Source organism: Caloenas nicobarica, chromosome 3, assembly GCF_036013445.1.
Source record: "Caloenas nicobarica isolate bCalNic1 chromosome 3, bCalNic1.hap1, whole genome shotgun sequence".
Classification (NCBI taxonomy): Eukaryota; Metazoa; Chordata; class Aves; order Columbiformes; family Columbidae; genus Caloenas; species Caloenas nicobarica.
The window spans coordinates 53,253,873-53,272,978 of record NC_088247.1 but is presented as its reverse complement, the minus strand read 5'-3'; the positions used below and the strand labels follow the sequence as shown (position 1 = coordinate 53,272,978).

The following is a 19,106-nucleotide window of genomic DNA, read 5'->3' as shown; positions in this document are numbered from 1 at the left end:
GGAGTCAACCTTGAATTGACAAAAAGCAATCTTCCTTCTGGCATCAAGGGCCATTTCCATAGTTTCTTGCAATTCAGATGCATTGAACTACCAGAAGGGCTCTGTAACTAGCTAATCTGAAGAACTAGATGTGTCTGGTTTGTTTCTTTTCTTCAGCCTTTAGGCAGTCATCTGCTTTTGCAGCCTAAGCAAAATAACCACACTAGTTGTTTTTGGAAGCTGGTTCAGTCCAGTTTAGTGATTTGAAGTCATGTTGTCCCTTGAGGGGCAAGTTGTCCTTAATTTTTGCAAGCATGACTAGATAATTTTACAGTCCAGTAGATCCTCAGGATCATCATGTGAAAAGGATATGCTGTGAAATTCATTCTCCTCCATTTTTCTTTGAAGACTCTTTTTTGTTTTCTTCAAACCAACAGCTGCAGAACAAAGTCAGCAGCTCACAATGCCATTTCTTAAAGAATGCTATTTTTCCCAACTTGTTCTTAAAAAAACCACTATTCATAGTGTACAGACAAATTTCAATCTTTTTCCTTTTATCATGCAAAACCAATGAATAACTCAAACCTTCTCATCAGCATTTGCTACTTGTAGGGTATCTCTTACAAATATCATTCAGTCTCTGCTCAGTCCTTTCTCTCCAGAGTTGCTTTTATTTTCATTTACATTCTAGAGGGAAGAACAAATAATCTTCCTGATTCCAGGCAAGATCAGTAACTGCTGAGATTCTCTGGGTAAACATTGTCACACTGGTGCAGGACACTATGGGGATGGTGTTCAGCATGTCTAGGCAGACCTACTCTGATGTTAAATGCCACCAGCCTTTCGGATTTGCTTGAAGGTTGTGTGTTAAGTTAATACGCTTATTAACTGACCCTAGGCCAAAAGTAAAGATTTACTGAGATAGCGAGGAACTCCTCCTGGCTTAACCAGTTTTTTGTTGATGAACTATGACAGTTGGCGATAGAAGTCATCAGTGGAGCTGGTGCTAAGATGCCCCTTTTCTAACTCATACTTTTAAGACCTTTTTAGATCTAGTTCCAACTTGAAATTACAGTTAAAGTACTGTAATGTTTCGATTTACATACTATCAAATATAAAAATAATGTAGCGAAACCTGCAAAGTATTCTCTCTAGGAATGGCTGTGTGAAGTGTTCAGTCAAACAGTAAAATAAAACACTAAAGCCATGTCATGAGTTTTGATAAAAACCGAGATTTTTTTTTTTATGACTGTAATGTCTTTTTTGCTTTCCACTTGCTTCAAGAGGGGGGTTGGAAAGCAGTATAATGATACCTATATATGCTAATATGCATACCTGACATCTTTGTTAATACTTCTAACCATTATTTCCTCCAAATATACACTGCATTAAAAAATGATGTTAATCTTCAGAGGTAACATCTTATGTCTGTTTACCTGTAGGAATGATTTTGAAGTTTAACTGCAGGGAATTCAGAGAAACAGTTGAATTGCTCATAAATTTATGACTTGCAGGCAGCACTGCTTTTCAGTCAGAGCACTTGTTTCTGACTCTTAGGAATTGGAAATGTCTGCTTGCCTCCTTATATTTTAGTCACTTCAGTTTTATGGATTGCCCAGTAAGAGAAATAGTCTTACAGTAAACAGAAAGGAATTGAATCACTCTGCCTGATGATTTAACTTACAATATAAAAGCAGCTTCTTAAATCACAGTTCTCTCTTGAAGCCTCCTGTTTGCCTGACATAAAAAGAACTACAAGAGAGTTCACATTTCTTATGCTGAACTTAAGAAAAATACAGAAGTACTTCATCTAGGCTTATTTTGAACGTGCCCGTTATTCATCAGGCAATTCAGTGACTATTGTCTTTCAGAGAAATCTCAACAATAAAAAAGCACTGAGCTAAGAAACCGTCATCTTCTTTTCCTGCTATACAAAAGAAGTTTTCTTGTTACATTACTTGTATAAATAGCCAGTTCGATGCTGTGTCAGAGGTCTTGTGGAGAAAGGAACCTGCAGAGTGTGCTAAATTTTATCATGTTCCCCTCCCTTGAAAAATAACTTCTTAGGAATCATCACCAATGCAACTGCTAGTGTTACAAAACTCACCTTGTCATGGAGCAAAGCTAAGGTGTTTGCACAGTTGTAAATCCAAGCTGAATTTTCCCAAATGGTACCTCTCGATCCCATTGTTTTTAATGGAATTTACAAAAACAAATGAAAGAAGTAGTTTCTATGATGTTAGTGGTTGTGACAGTTATTAACATTTACTTGTAATCTGAGAAACCACTGAAACTTTAGGGCTGGAATGGATAAAACTCTTGGTTCCTTTTCCATATATATATAAAAGTGAAACAGAAGTAGTCTGTAACTACTAGTGGCAGAGAAAGATCAATGAGAGAATTTCAGGATCAAATGGCTTGTTCCTAAGTTCCTTGCATCCATGCTGTAAATCTAACAGAGAGACAGTTGGCACTGTCTTTGTACTTGGGATGGTTTTATTTTTTTAAGATATTTATGATATGTCCAGTATCTCAGATCCTAAAATAAGGAAATTTCTATCGACTGCAATCCTAGTATAAGGATTAAAACAAGTGCTTTACTGCTTAAACGTGGGACAGCCTTAAAACACAACATTAATTTTCAGCAGATACTCATTAAATATTTGATATACGTTTAAAGAACAGAAGAAACACTCTGAGAGTAGTTTTTAATTTATTCTTCTTGTGTCGATGAACACATCAAATTAACGGTCAGTGGAATTGCCTATGTGTGAAGAGGAAGAGAGGATCTCTGGTAAAGGACGTTAGAGTAAACTTCAATGCAGATGATACCCCTTAAGCTTTTTGTGTTTAATTAGGACTGTGTAAAGCCTGAAACTGTAATTCTGTGCCCGACATTATGACTTATTTTTAAAACTTCAGTATTCAAACTTGTCCGTTTGGATTCTCGTCCTGCTCTGTTCCTTGCCCTAATCCTTTTGTCACCTGTGTTGCATGTAATTCACTAGTTATTAGTTGTTGTTATTATTAGTTTACTGCTTGCTTTGTTCTAAAGCAAGCCACCGCTACTTTAGGAGACTCTTGTTGATAAATAGTTTGTTCCAGCATCTGCTGAAGCTGTAGGACAAAAGTCACTTAGGACTACACTATGACACTGCCCTGTACATGCCCAAATGCTGTGTCACAATATATGTATAACATTTATATATAACTTTCAGGAGAAACTGAGTCACAGGAGGTTTACTATGAAGATCAGGAAACATGTTTTTACTGCGAGGGTGACTGAGCACTGGCACAGGCTGCCCAGAGAGATCGTGGAGTCTCCATCCTTAGAGATATTCAGAAGCCCTCTGGACATGGTCCTGGGCAACTGGCTCTAGGTGGCCCTGCTGGAGCAGGGTGGTTGGACCAGATGAGTTGCAGAGGTCCTTCCACAGGTCCCTTCCAACCTCAACCATTCTGTGACTCTGTGAACTTTCAGTCACAGCTTCATGAAAACACAGCCCCTTGGCTGTCTGAAGCACCTTGCATGCAGACCCGCAACAATTGCTCTACAACAAGAGGTGAAACTCTTTCCAAGAGGCACAAACCCTGAATTGGCTGGAAAAGAGCTAATCTGTCCTACCTGGTGTGAGGACATTGTCAGTATAAATTTTAACCATTTGAGGACTGTCCTCTGAGGGTCATAAATACCTGATTTAAAATACCTGTGATGGTGTCAGATGGAGACTATGTGGTGATTCAGGAAGACCATCTTTTTGAGGGGGACCAGAACAAAAATACAGATTAGGTATTTTCCATTGGCTTGTTGAGCTGACCAGGTTTGCTCTGCAGATACCCATTTGGTCCATTCAAGGAAGATGGCAGGATGTGGGAGATCCTGAGCTGTGGACCTCTTTGTCCAAGGACCCTTTTGATTCCAACTGTTGAGAGTTGTTTCATTAAGCCATTATTCTGATGTTGGAGTAAAATATTAAAATGAATAAATGAAGTTAGAATAAAAATGAGCAGAAGAACAATTGAAGTAGGCATTCTTGGTATCCTGTTCCTGTTGTTATACTTGTATATTTGATAAGCATCCTTTAAAACTCACTCCATTAACAGCTGGAACAAACTTACAAGTATCATGTAATGCTGGCTGAAACAAACAGCTCTCCATTTGCTGTTAACATTAAAAAAGCAAATAGAATGTCCTTTACGTACACAGAGTGATTTTAGCCTTTTCTGTGCCTGCCACTGTGGTCTAGGACTGTACTTTTGAGTGAAGGCATCACTCTGATGCACTTAATGGTATTGGAATTAAAAGATACCGCTGAATTTACAAGGCTAGGAATGAATCTTCTGTTAGCACTTTATGCTGCGTTAAGGATGTAATTATTGATTCACCATGCAAAGTTTATTAGGCTCCTCCACCCCCTCCTTTTACACAGATGGTGTTGCAAATCACCTCTCCATGGTCACCTGCTTGAAAGGAGAGTTTCATATGGAAAGCACTGTTCTTTGTGTAGATATGATAGCTTGCAAGATGTAAAACGAGGCAGCTATTTAAATTTGTTGTTACAGCACTTGGGCTGTGTACACAAGATTAAATAAAAAGAAAATTAGGAAGCAGATGCTTGTGGCTTAACAGAGGAATTGTGCTAAAAGATACTCTTCATTACCGGTGGATATGAGTAATTTTACTAAGGCAGCTGTTTCCTTAATCAGGAAAAACACAAACCTCTAAGATGACATCCAGATGTTTTCTGTATTGCTTCAAAATGTAATGAGTTTCCATTGTATATACCATATTTTTAATTCCATTTGTATTTACTTACATCCAATAGATTTTCGAATACATGTATCATCTTCCTTAACTGTAGAAGACCTGAGCACTAAATACATGACATATTTTGTGCTCTTGACATCCTTGCCTGGTGTTAGTCTACAAGTTGCCTCTAGGGCTGACAGTGTCTCTCAACAGCATCCAAGTGTTTGAATATCAGACTTCTGCAGGTCTGAGGTTTGTTTGTTTGTTGCTAGGGATGGAGGGGTCTTGGGAAGGAGATTTTTAGTGGTGGTGGTGTCTGTTCATCTTTCAGTTGTATGGTGCCTCTTACAGTGCTGCTTGTTGTTCAGAGCAGGACATACCATAGTGGGTTAATATCCTGTTCCAGTTATGTGGATACCAGGTAAAAACAGAGATTTAAAACTTCAACTAGATCTTTTGTCATGGGCTGCTGACATTTTTAATGCCTGCTAGCTTGCTATCTGCCCTTGCTAGAAACATGCGCTTCATTCGACTGCAGACCTGGTACTCCAGGCTTTCTGTTGCTGACAGGACACAAGACTTGCATCCCAAGTCTTTGACACTGGTTTACTGACACCAAGCTGTTTCATAATTTATTTGCTTGGGGTAGTGTGGGATTTTAGAACCTCTAAGATTTGAGCGCAGCTTTTGTAGGTGTGACACTTGTTACCTGTGGTCTGGGTCTCAGGCACCAGCTGCCAGTGTGCAGTTGATCTGCACATGTGCAGCAAATCCAACTCATTACTCATTGTGCATGCTGTGTATGGCTCCTCTTGAAAAATTAAGGCTGCTCTGAGTTTGGGGTGAGGAATTCTCAAAAGCCTTTTTTCATAACATTTCTTTTATTACAGGTAATCATTAAAATTTGTTTACTACATTCATGACCAAATTTTCTTGAATGATCACAACAGATATATTATTAAATGGTCAGTTCATGAGCTTTCCAGGTACTACTGGATTGTAGATAAGCTGCTAATTGTGGAAGGACACATAAACTTTAAAAAAAACTAATGCTTTCTTGACATTAGTAGATAAATTAGCAGCTACTTTTTCTCTTGTGATCTAAAAGTTCTTCCTGTTAAATAGTTCTTGGAGTTTATGTCTATGTGAGCAATCTTAAAACACACATGAATAGCACAAGAGGAAATAACTAAATATAACTGGAACAAACTCTTCCTTTATGATTTTTCAGTTCTGCAGTTATTTAGCAATTTCTTCCTTCACTCCAATTCTAAAGTGCAAGTCAGATGTGTATAAGTATTTCTTGGTTTCATGTCTTGCCTTCTTTCTGCTAGTTTGTACCATTCATTACAGGCCATCTTAAAATAAGATTTTGAAACACAATGGATCCAGTTAAAAATTCTTTAGTTAAAAAGCAACTGAAGTAATTACATGAGTTAGCTACTGCTGATAACTTGAGGGGTTTTGTGCTTGTTGCTATGTACATTTGGATTAAATCTGGAAATCTCTCACTAATCCAGTTACTTCCATTTGATTAAGTTTTGTACAGTCTTTTCTACAGAGAGGGACTCTTGATGGTACTATGTGACTTCTTTGGTACAACAATCAGCTAGAAAAGAAAATTAATTTTCTTGCCATCAGTGAAACAAAAAAGGCTAATTGAATAAAACAAGGGTTTGGGTTTTTCTTTTCAGAAATATAATCTAATTTTTATAATATGCATCTTTTTAAAGTAGATTTGCTTCTACAAGCTGGTAACGAGCATTCTGGAGTATTCTGGGAATGGCAGTACAAATCTAAAAGCTTAGCCATTTTTTCATGTTGTGAAAAAGACACCTGCTGCTCTAGTAGTTTGCAGGTGAGATAGAGTTTTTGCTCTCAGACACCACCAGCTGCCTGCATCTCTCTAGTGGAGTTATTTGCATGCTTCTACAATCACAGTTTTCAAAAGCTGGAAACTTCTGTACACCTTCCTGAATCACCACATCATCTTGGGTGCCAAGAGCTTTCGCAGGGTTTGAGCTCCCTGATGCCCACAGCTCTTACAGATGTGTCGTATACAAGCTTTGAATTCCCGTACTGAAGAGCTCATTATAAATACTACCCTGTGGCTGTTTCAGCCTTAGATTGGAATAGAAAGTCCCCTTTTACTACAGGACCTGTATTTTCCAGGCCCTCTCCACTGAAAAACATTTGTCTTTTAACACGTTACGTGCCCAGCACTGTATGATGGTAGATGTCAAGCAGGATTGTGGGAATGGCTGCAGATTGTCATTATTTTTAAATGTAATGTTTCTCCTGCTTTATACAGCTGTCGTATTGTTTATGTGTGTGAGGGGGGAATTTGTATGAAAACTAGTGCTGCTTTGAGAATTTTAGTGAGAGAGTACCTGAGATTATTTACCCAAGTTTTTTTAAAAAAATTTAGTCCTTTTCCTGGGATGTTTGACATCTCCTAAACCCAAGATGCCCCTTGGCTGTGCTGTGTAACAACTGAACTTGTGCTCCCTCTGCCGGCATCCTGCTGGGATGGAAACCCCACTAGTTGCGGTTTGCTCATCTCTGGGGAGGAGGGGCCGGCCTCGTTTCAGTTCTCAATAAAATAAAATGCAGCTCTGTCCAGTCAAAATTCTTGTGTGAAGGTGTGACAAACCGTTCTTTGTAAAGGAGCTAAAGCACGGATTTTTTCCTTTACTGTGCTTTTACAGAAACAGTGCTGAATTACATTCCCAGCTCATGATCAGCTTTCCTCTGCCTCGGCTGACCGTGCCTGGGATGCCCCTGTTGCGGGGTTTGACTGGGGCAGCACTAAGTGTGGGAGCTTTAGGGCAACTACATTTATATGGTCCTTATATTTCATTCGGCCCTTTGAAGGCAACTGCGAGGATGATGTGGAGCCTGGTGAAAATGAGTTTGACACTCCTGTTTTAGGGCGTTTAGCACGGAAGCATCCCCATGCCTTTGTAGAGCAACTTCCCCCATGCAGCCAAGCCTCTGAGCTCCAGGGTGGTGCAGCCGCAGGAGAGCCATGCCTGCTCCGTTCGGCCATCAGTGACCCTCTGGTCTGGGGGGCTGGGTAAGCTTATTAGCTTTGTGCAACATAGTACAGATGGGGGAAGGTGCTTTGGGTCTGATGCTATGCTTGCAAACCAGAAAGCCCTCCCAAAAGTTAGAGTTCTGGTAAACATGATGCTGACTCTGGAGTAGTTGTGTTGATTAGGTCTGGCTTGTCTTTGACCACTGTAGGTGTAGCCTTGAGTGGTGCTGTTCATTCTTAGTGCACTGTCTTCTTCTGTATCCTGGTAGGAAGACATGAGGTTGGGTGCAGCCCTGGGCTGGAGATGAGCTCACGCGTTGGGTGTTGCATTTTTCGTGTGCTCCTCTCAGGTCCAGCAGGACCGGGGCTGGCCTGGAGCAGCAAGTTGGTCTTGAACCCAGTCTGTTTCCTGGGGAAGTGCTCAGAACATGCTCTTGGCACTCTGGATCTGGGTGTACAATAAATATTACTACAGCTGTGAAGGTTCAAAATGAAGTGCATTGGGCTGCTTCTGTTGGTACTGGCTACCACACTGATGTGACTTATGGCAACGGTTGTTTCCAGAAATGTTATAAAATGTCACCTCACCTTGTAGCATAGATAATTCATAACTGTGTTGACTCAGCCAGGAGTGAGGACTGACTGAAATTAAACTCAAAAGCATCTGCTAGTGTCAAAGTTACCATAATTGCAAAACCAGTATTTGCTGCTGAATTAATGCCAGCAGCTGGGTAACTTATCCAGGTGTCATAAACACTGAAAATATGCTATAGGAAATTATTTCAAATAATATGACACCTAAGTGTCGTATCGCTTGCTTTTGAAGGTGGTGAAAGAATTCAGCTTACCCTGTTTCAGGTATTATGGTATGTCAGGTGGACTGCCCCAACTTTTGTAGCATTTCTAATCTTTCATTGTAAAAATAAAACAAATGCAAACATAGCAAAAATCCTGGATTGTGTTTCAGGGAAGAAGATATTGGAACAAGTTCTTTTAAGAGAGTTCTCTTTTGTTAGCAGATCACTTTAAACTTAAATCAACATTTGTTACACTGAAAGGATTTCTATTCAGTGTTCTGAAGAGCAGTAAAGAGCCTGTCCCTGTTCATTTTTCTGCTCTCGTTTCCTGCTTTTGCACTGAAATATTCATTCCTTACGCTACTGGGAAGGGCAGTCAGGTACAGGAAAGAAAGCAATAAATCTCACTTAGTGGCTTGTCAGTTTTTATTTGTAAATATAAAACAAAAATGAAAAACACTTAATTTGACAGAATTAGAAATGTGGAGAAAATGTCTTTGTCAATAGAAAAAAAAAATAGGATTGTGTCCACTGGTGTTAAAATTTAACTTCTGGTTTCCCTTGGATGGAAGACTTTTTAAGGCAGAATTCTGGCTGTTCTTTTATTTATTATAATGTGGCATGTTATGCTCTTTTTTAATTATAGGTGCCTCGTGTGCAATTCTAAGATATTTCTTTGTTTCCTGTGTTTTCTTCCTGATTAGCAACAGCAATTAACTCTATGATGGGGCAATCTAGCATTTTCCAAGGGATTTGTCATTCCAGCTAGAGGAAACGTTTTTGTTTATCCAGAGGAGATAACATTCTTGCACTATAATGAAAGCCAGTGCTCACCAAATGATAGCTCTGGTCTGAGTCCTGTGGTTGCATCTTTGCAGGCAGATCCTCATTTCTCTGTTGGAACACTGTTTTCCCTAATGAGAATTGATAATAGGCACAAGAGTCTGCAAAGTCTGATTGATTGTGGGATTGGGTCTTCTAACACAAGCAACGGAGTTCTGGATGTATGATCTCTTTCAACAATCTCCTTTAAAAGAAAAATACTTTTTCTCCAGAGCCATTAAAAAAAATTACAAAATACACTTTTGATATCTGCATGACACAAGGTTGTGTAGCAAATACAAGTAACTGCTTTAAATTATGGTTATTTGGAAAACTTGGTTCATTAAATTCACAACTTGGTTTTCATCCAAAGTTTGTCTCTGTGTCCCGATTCACACCCAAAACCTCTACATTTGCATCAATGGCACAAAGTAAGCAGAACAAGAAAAAACCCGTACCCAAACTGCTTTTCTGAGCAGGAGTACCTCACTGAATTAAGGTCACATTTGAGAGAAATAAGGAAATTTTTATTAGAAAAACAATTACTGTAGGAAAACTGCTGACTGAACATACTGTGTATGTGAATGTGGTTACTTGCCTTACCTTTTTTGGTAATAGTGCTGGCAGTCCTACTAGAATGAAAGACGCAGATTGTAGTTCCTGAGGAAGTGGATGACTCTTGGTTTTGGGAATCATGACCCGTACAGGTACGGTGCTGTGCAAAGGCAGCTTGGGCAGTGGTGGTGGGGTGAGGGAAGCTCCCCAGTCAGTTTGTTCTCTCTTATGAAGACCAAAAATGTATATGTATTTAAAAAATAATTAAGAGCATCTAATGGAGAGAGAAAATGATTTTTTGCTCCCTGGCTTGCTATGTGTGCTGCCTGTGGAACGAACAGACAGAGAGGTGGATTTCTTGTTTATGTGTTGCTGCGTACTCAAATGTTGTTGGAAGTATTGCTGGCTTGGGGCAATGGTGACAGGGTTTGGTGTGACACTTGTGTTTGTATAAGGCACTTGAGATGGTAACTCAAAGGATGATGAAGGTGCTGCATTGAGTTTAGTTTAACTAATAATCAACAGTAAATAGATATCTTAATAGAAAATGTAGTAACTCTATCTTCTGTATAATCTATTATATGATTATAGTAAGTGTCTAATTTGCTTTAGTGCCAATTTTAATTGTGAGTAGGACTGCAGAGTGTGAAGATGTCCGTGTATTTATTCCATCGAGGAGACTTTATTACACAAGACCTTCACACAGAGAGAATCAGTATCATACAAGTTTGTTAGAGATCTTATGTAAACGTTTTAAAAAATGCTAATAATACTTTGAGTTTAAAAAGAAGGATTATCTTGCATCCAAAATCTGTCTTCTGGCAAAAATTAAGTTAGAGAGAAATGCTTGAGAAAGCATTCAATGTCCTACCTAATCACTTTATAGTGTTACATACTGATCATATATTTCTGGCAGGTTTCAATTATAATTTTCTTTCCTGAATCACAATGCTGCACTTATCGTAGTTTTCTTTGTTGTAGTGTAGTATCCAGCCGAGTTAAATGTCAGTGCAATTTTTAGTGGTTTGGTTGCTGTTTAAATCTAGCCACAATGCTTTCCTCTGAATCCTCAATTTAAAAGAAGGGATTGATTATAGTGTGGCTCACTCATTGTGTCACCTGATAAAGGCACAGCTGATATGGCAGGGAAATAACTCCATAGTCCCTCTTCCTTAAAAAGTACACAATCTAGAAATGATAGAGCAGTGGAGGTCTTGGGAGTGGTTTGTAGACTTTTAGCAGGTGAGAATTTCAGCCAGGAGAACTCAGGGGTGTGGGAACATGAGATGAAGGGTGGGTGCAGGCGTGGGACCGTGACGGCTTCTGCCAGCTCTGATCCCGTCAGAGTGCCTTGTGTAAGTGAGCCTTCATTACTGCTGGCTGAGCATCCATGGGAGAGGCCAGCAAAGGTCCTCAAGCCTCTCAAGATAGCCATTTGATGGGAAATTTTGCTGTACATATTTTCCTTTATTACATATAATGTTTTCTCATTTTTCTGCTCTGTCGTTTCTGCCTTTACTTTGTGTATCTCAATAACAGCTGTCATACTTTTCCTTAACAAAAAATTTGACTTTACTGAGTGATAGCGGGGAGAGATTAGGGCTTGGCAAAAAGTTGAAATTAATGTCAGCAATAGAGATGTTAAGTAGAAGTTTCTATTGTTTATTTACTTTTATTATTCAAAAAACCTTACTCTGTGCAATATTTATTTCTTGTTCAATATTAGAAGTTACTGCAAAAGACAAATACAGTGAACATTGTGGACATTGTGCAATAATTACAGCACCCACTTTTTGTATTATTTTTAACCTTTACAGCTGCAAATTGAAAAATACAATGGTTCCTTTACTAATCTTCACCATTTTACCCTTGCTGAAAGAGCATAACTTTGCCGCATGAAGTTGCTATTTATTGTGTCTTGTCATTCTTGCCTATACTGTTCTACTTAATAGATAGTGATTTACCAGTCATTTGTTCAGCCATGTTAAATTAGCCCTAGAGATAAAATGGGATAGTGTCCATAGCTGACTTTTCTTTTTTTTAACTTTAAGAGGGGAAGGAGAATCACTAGCATGCAGTAGTAATAACCTGTTGAAATTATCTTGTAAACGAGAAGCACATCTTCACCTCAAGACTTGTTCCAAAATTGCATGGTGGTTTAAAAATAATTTTTTAATTATCTTTTTCTAGTTGCCTAATAAGAAAATAGTTTACTATATTGGAAGAGATTCGTTGTGGACAAGAAAGAAGTTGGAATGCCCAGCTTCAGTGTGTTCTATTGTTGGTGTTCAGAGGACTCTCTTTATCAGGAGTGAATAACATTTTCCTTGCATATCCATATGTGGAACGATATTTCCTTGCTGCTTCGTATTGGATATGTTTATGTTTTGACAACCACTATTTTTGACATTTCCATGAAGTAGGCAATTTTATTTTGAAAGAAATTGGGTTGTTAATTTATAAAAGAAATACAATAGAATTGAAAAAATATATGACGGTAGAAATATTTGAAAGTAAAGCATTATTGCTGTACCTCAAATATTTAATTCAAACACCAAATTTTTGTCCAGAAGCAATTATTGTAACAGACCTCTTTCCGAGCTTGCATGTGATCTTTTTAATGAGGAAGGATTAACACAGCCTGTAAGGTACAGCAGTTACTCAGCCTTGCTGCCACTTCCATGGTTAAACGTGTGTGCTTTTTGAAAGAGAGATCTCCTCTTGTCCTTAAAAACACATCTAAAATGAGTACGTATGGCACCTCTAACCACAATCCATAAAATATCTACCCCCTTTACATATGGTGAAAGATAGGGTTTTACACTGTGCAGCAGATGCTTTTACAGAAACTTGAGGTCCTTGTGTGCCCGTTGCTTGGGAGGGTCGTCAGAGCCGCTCTCCTGTTAATACTTCAGTGTTTCAGGGCAGGGATACCAAGGTGAGCTGATGAGTTGGTGGCACCATATGTCGTGAAAGGCTGAGGAGGCCTCTCGTGCTGAAAGAGCGAAGCGTAGGTTTGGGTTCAACAGGCCAAGGTGAACAAATGTGGCTGTGTAAGGTCAGGAGGGGAAATCTCCTGCTCCTGCTAGGGTTGCTTTCCCTCACTCCTCTCAGGCAGATCTGCTGAGAGATAATTATGTTCTGCACCAGCTGTCTCTGAGTGTCTCTCAAGGTTTTAACCCTTGGGGAGACTGAATTCTATGATGGATAAAGATCACAAATCCGTAACTAAGTCTCAGTAGAATCCACACAACTGATAAACTGAGAAGTCAGAAATAACATGGATGATGAAGGGATTTCCAAGCAAGTGGTTTTCCCTGTTGCCTTGCTTCAAGTTTCTCCCAGCGCTCATATGCAATCCACTTGAAAAAGTTTTCTGACTCCAACCATAATTTGACTTCAAATTACTTAACCTTTCTCAAAATATCTGTACTGTAATTCTGACTCTTGGATTGTTGTCACAGAAATCTGGAGATCTGTGTCATATGAATGAACTGTGGGGTAGTCTGGAGCTTCTTTATGGTAATGTGATTATTCTGGAGTTTTATATTCTCTCCTGATCATTTATTTTTCGATAATAAAAGCCTTTACTCTAAGTGGCTTTTGGAAAATGGAATTTTAGATGTCATATTTTATTTGTGTGGAAAGAGATTTCTTCATTACCTTGTTTTGACCAGCAAATGTCTTTATTTATATATTCACATAAACATATATGTGTTGTTTTCCTTCTGCAAAAATTTACTGTACCGTACTTGGCAATACCATGAGATACATCAGATGTACAAGTTGATTTATGTACATAAATAAGTAAAAATTCATCATAAATATGTCTGAGGGGAAAAAAATAAATTGAAGGGAGCCATTATTAGAAAGAAAGAACGACAAAGGTGACTTTGCTATTTTGGCTACTATACCTGGGATAATCCCTTTCAGTGTTGTACAGGATCCCAGTGTAATTCCAAGCAAATAGGCCTTGAACATCCACATATTGAAACCACTAAATAGGTTTCTATATTTAAGCTGGAACAATATTGCTTCTAATTAAAAACTCTCTTACTAGAGCTTGAAAAGTCAGGTTAATGTAACCTGAGTTTAGCTGGCAGTTGAAGGAGAGCAAAATACTCTTTGTTCTAGCTTTGTAACCATTACTCTGAACGTAAAAGTTCCTAATGTTAAATTGTTTGTCATTCTTGTGGGCACATGTTAAGCAATTGAGGTCTTTCCGCTTCTGTTTTTTAAGATGTAACCTGAAACTCTTTACCTGCTAAAGACCAGTTAAGTCTCAGTTATCTGTAGGGGTATATTCCAATTTTTGGAGTAATCATGGCATTGATACCCATCTGGTATTTGATACCCAGCCTGGACCCAGCAGCATCCCCAGCTAATGTCCCCCCTCCCCGACCCCAGCGCACGTTGCAGGCACCACAGGGAGTGCACAAGCAGCTCTGCCCAAACTGGAGTGGGTCTGGCCGTGCCGATGTCTCTGCCTTGATGCTAGTCGTGCCACATGCAGATTGTCTGGGCATCGTCATTGTGTGATCCTGCTGTGTGAGTTCCCCGTTACCATGTGTAAGGGAAAATGGATTGCGCAGCTTCGTTCCTCTGACATCACTCTAAAAAAACAGGGACACTTCATTGTGCTGAGATTACTTATATTATATGCTCAATAATGGTATTATCTAAATTAATTTAGTGGGAGCAACAGTGCGTTTTCCAACACTTTGTTTCTTCTTAACTTCCAGGTTTTCCGAAAAAAGGCAGTGGAGCTTGGAGAGAAATTGCTACCTGCTTTCAACACTCCCACTGGGATACCTTGGGCATTGCTTAATATCAAGAGGTAAAATAACTGCTTCTATATAGCTCATATAAAATATAGCTCATATAAAAAGTTACGTCGAAACCATCTTCACCACAGAACTATTAGAACTGCTGCACAGTTTTTGTCTTTCCAGCTAGATAAAAGTTGATATAACATCCTAGGTTCTACAGTTTATATTGGAAAATTTAAGTAGATACACATTTTATGCACAAGAATGCACATAGAAATACATTTATTCACCTCAGAACTGACTGCTTTTTTGTCAGTATGTTGCTCATCACTTTTCCTGAAGCCCTTCATGGCTTTTAGCATTGTTATAGGCAGGTTAAAAGCAAAAGGGCATGTGCTGCTCTGAAAGGATAATGTTTCCAGCCACTTTGTGCTCCTATTTTCACCTGTTCTCAAATGCAGTATCAATGTGTCCTTCATTTCGAGATATGAAAGTAATACCTGCTAAAAGAGACTTGCTGGTTCGCACCCTCTCTGGGGGAATGGGTTTTCTTTGGCCAGCTGTGCTTTGAAGGCAGCTGTGTGTTTGCTCCAGGAAACATGTGCTCTCCTGCAGTCATCCTGGCCTCTGGTATCTGACTCTAAACACATGTCAGCAATTACTTGGTCCATCTCAGGCCTGCTGGTGCTGATACTGTGCTGGTAAAAAAAAAAAATGTTTTCTTTGCAGTGCCTAGGGAAGAATATTGAAACTTAGACCTGTAGGGTATATTTGTGTATTTTTAATGACACGTCAGCTTTCTTCATGCTGCGAATAAACCCCAGCACCACCTGTTGCAAGAAAGTGGATCAAGAAGAATTTCACATGGACGTGTGTTGGCATTGTGTTGTGTATTTTTGCGTGATTCCCTCCTTGACAGTCAGCATCTTCCACTGTTCTCTGCTTGTTCTGTATTTATGGGTACACCTTTTCCCCAGAGTGGGACATACACTGGCATGTTTGCTTGGTTGACTGCGTTTGCTTCAGGCTTCCCAGTAAATGCCCCAGAGCCAGTCCTACAGAAACCCCTGGTGTGTCAGTTCAGACCAGCTTATCATCTGCCTTCCTTTTGAACAGAAGTGAGGCAGGAGGCAAAAAGCAGCTCTGTGTGCAGGAGCAGGAGGGAGTGAGCACCTCCTGAACTTTCTCGATGTTGAAGGGCTGATTAGCTGCTGACCAGTGATGATCCCTGGACTTCGGTTACGTTCACACATGCTAATGATTTCTTCTCAGCAGACTTTAATGAGTTCTGCAGAAGTTCAGTAGCAAAACAGCTTGAAGTTTGTTGGGTATTTGTTCTTAAGCCATTACTAAAACTTCAGAGTATGAAACGCTAGCATACATTTGTAATTGCAACACAACAGTACCTTATTCTATATAGTCTATGTAAATGTATTTAAGGTATTTAGGCTGAAAATTTGTCTTATGTGTAGCCCGTACCTAAATCCCTGCTTATTTACTAAATATGTCAATGGTTTTTGCAAATAGTCCAAATTCTGTGATCGGTCTTTATGGTTTTGTTCCCAGCTTCTCACAACAACTGCTGTGGTGCACTGCAAATGTCAACCACAGACACTACAAGGTAATGATGCAAAAGGGATTAATTTCTTATCTGGCACCAAAGTGGAAAAGGATCTCTGCCGAGATAACTTCATGTGCTGTGGCAGAAGAAGTTACATTAGAAGCTGGGTTCTTGGTTATTCATTCTGAATCCTTGCACATCTGTCTAGATTTGACCTTCACTAGATGACTCTTCCATAATACTGTGTGTAAACAAATAAGCTGTCATCCAGGCTTAGGAGAAGCTAAGCTACTGAAGCCTGCATATATTACAGATCTAATATGCCTCATTTCTGATTAGTATTTTATTTCATTTTATTTTGATTTATGCTTCAAATTGGAGAACACTCACAATAGATTGTGGGTGTCAGTGGTTATTTTTAAATTACTATTTTTGGATTAGCAGATGAGCTGGATATTTGTTTCACTATGCAAATATTCTTTGCAAAATAGTTTTTCTCTGCTCGTCCTGTGTCATCATAGCCAGACTTGCTCTCTCCTTGGTGCCTCTATGTGTAGACATACATATGTGATTTTTCCTGAGTATGTCCTTATATACCAAGGGCATCCACCTAAAGTCTTGTACTCTTCTCCAATTTTTCTTCATCCTGCTTCTTTCCTTACAACTTAATGACCGTGGGACACATACTGTCTTATTTGTGGAACCCTGATTATCAAATATGTTAAAAAGTTCACTGTACTATTGTTCTGCTAAAATTATTAGCCAGTTCTTGAGTGCGTTCGTAAAATTTCCTTTTGTCTCCAAGGTACATTTTAAGTAGTTAGTACTGGGATTTCCTTTTCTTTCTTTCTAAACATTTCAGTTGCATTTCCGTATTTTTGGTGTTCTTGGTGTTGCTCTGTATCTTCAATTTGTCTTCAGCATTTCTCACTTCTGCTTGTACTGCCAAATTTGTAGTTCCTTTTATGACTCACTTGCTTATTTGAGTAACCAGTTTGTATAGCTCTTACTGACTCTTCTGGCTGAAAACGCTGGTACAAAGAGAGGCTGGAGAGGGAAAAAGTGTATGAAGCGGTGGTGGCATGACAGATTTTTGGTCTTCTTTTGGGGATAAGGAGCACAAGCTGCAAACCCACTTTTCTTTATCTATTTATTTGTTTATTTATTTTCCCCCCTCACCCAAATCCTTTGTTTAGGTATTTTGTCTTCAGTACTTCTAAAACAGGAACTATAACAGCTTCTTAAAATACTACTAGTTCATGATCCTTTATTTTTCTTCTCAGTGAGCCATGACAATGTGGCTTCTTCTTGGAAAAATGTTCGTTTTCCTTTATCTCTAAAAACTTCAAGTAATTTATGACTGAGTGGTCAAATTGCTTGTGCACTTCTGTAATATACCTCTCAGATTTATAGAAATTAAAAAATCTGAAATTATAACTCTCTCATCGATTTCAGTAATCTTAACAGATATCCAGCTTGCATCATGTTAGCAGGATCAAGTAACCCTTTTAATGTATCTATTTAATTTTACCCCTGTAAAAAGGAAGTTGTATAGGGACTGTGTTTATTGGATGACACCCAGCTGTGAAATAGAGAGGAGAATCCAGTTTGTTGTTAGTCTACTGGATCGATCAGGAGTAAACTTCTCAGTATAAGATCCTGTACAATGTTTTTCTTTTGGATGAAAATTGTCTCTCTTTGTCACTTTTTCACCCCTTTTTTTTAGTCGCTATTTGTTCCAATAAGACCACATTGCTACTTTCTAATAAGCAACCCAGAAGCATTCTTATATGAATGAATATATTTTCCATAAAATGTTTGCTCTCTGTATGTTGACCAGTTGAATAGTTGTTTTAAGGTTATTTATGATCCCTTGTGTGCTACCATGTAGCAATACTGTAGACATTAAGGTGCCTGGCTTTTTATGAAGAATCAATGTATCATATAACATTGAAGTGCATCTGGAACTTTGGAAAATACTCAATGCCTTACCTTAATGAAAAAGTTTTCAACTGGGCTAAATATTTTTTTTATTTCTGGAAACAGAACAAACTAGAAATGGGGTTTTTGGATGTCCAGCCAGTTTCAAATGTTGTGGTGGCTGAGGGGGATAGTGTGCTCATTCCACTGGCTCAGTGACAGAAGTAAATAATGTATAGATATAGGAACCACAGGAAGTTCTTACAGAAGGAAAAGCTCTGAGGTATGGGTGGAGTAGGTCAGAGCAGGGGAGCCTAACAGAAGTCAAAAAGGAGGAGTTTGAAATAAATTGGATTAATTTGTGTGATAAGATTTACTCGACATAAACATAAAATATTTACTGTATCAGGTATCAGCCTAGGACTTTTTGCCTTTTATACTTTAGCATTGATTATACATAAACAGTGGACATGAGTTGAATTCAATATTATATATTTTACTAAGTGAGATAGAGGACTTGCTGCGTTATATGAACAAAGTAGTTAGTCATTTGTAGGTAACTGAGGATGGAAGTGACAAAACTGCAGTATTTATTCTATTGGGATGTTGTCAGCATGATTTTAAAGCAAGATCCTCTTTTGATTTTTTTTTTTTCTAAATTATTGGAGTTTTCATTATCTCGTTTTGTATAGAATATTTAAGTTATGTCACAGACCTTTCCATGCCTCAAAGCGTTCAACGTACGAACAAACACTTCTTGGAGTTACTGAGCCCTCAGAGCCACCGTGTGGATTCAGAATAAGATACACCCACAGCACACCCTCAAAAAACAGTCTTTTTTTCTCACATGTTACTTGAAAAAAATAGAATAACAAGGAAAAATATGCCCATAATATTTTATTTTGAATGCTTTAGG

General features: G+C 38.7%; 1 protein-coding gene across 1 annotated transcript in view; it reads left to right on the top strand.

Moving 5' to 3' along the window:
• Nucleotides 1-19,106, top strand: part of MAN1A1 (mannosidase alpha class 1A member 1) — a 147,325-nt gene that overhangs the window by 71,122 nt on the left and 57,097 nt on the right. Inside the window, exon 5 of the mRNA XM_065630753.1 lies at nt 14,683-14,777. Coding sequence (XP_065486825.1) covers nt 14,683-14,777 — 95 coding nt within the window. The remainder of the gene's footprint in view (nt 1-14,682; nt 14,778-19,106) is intronic.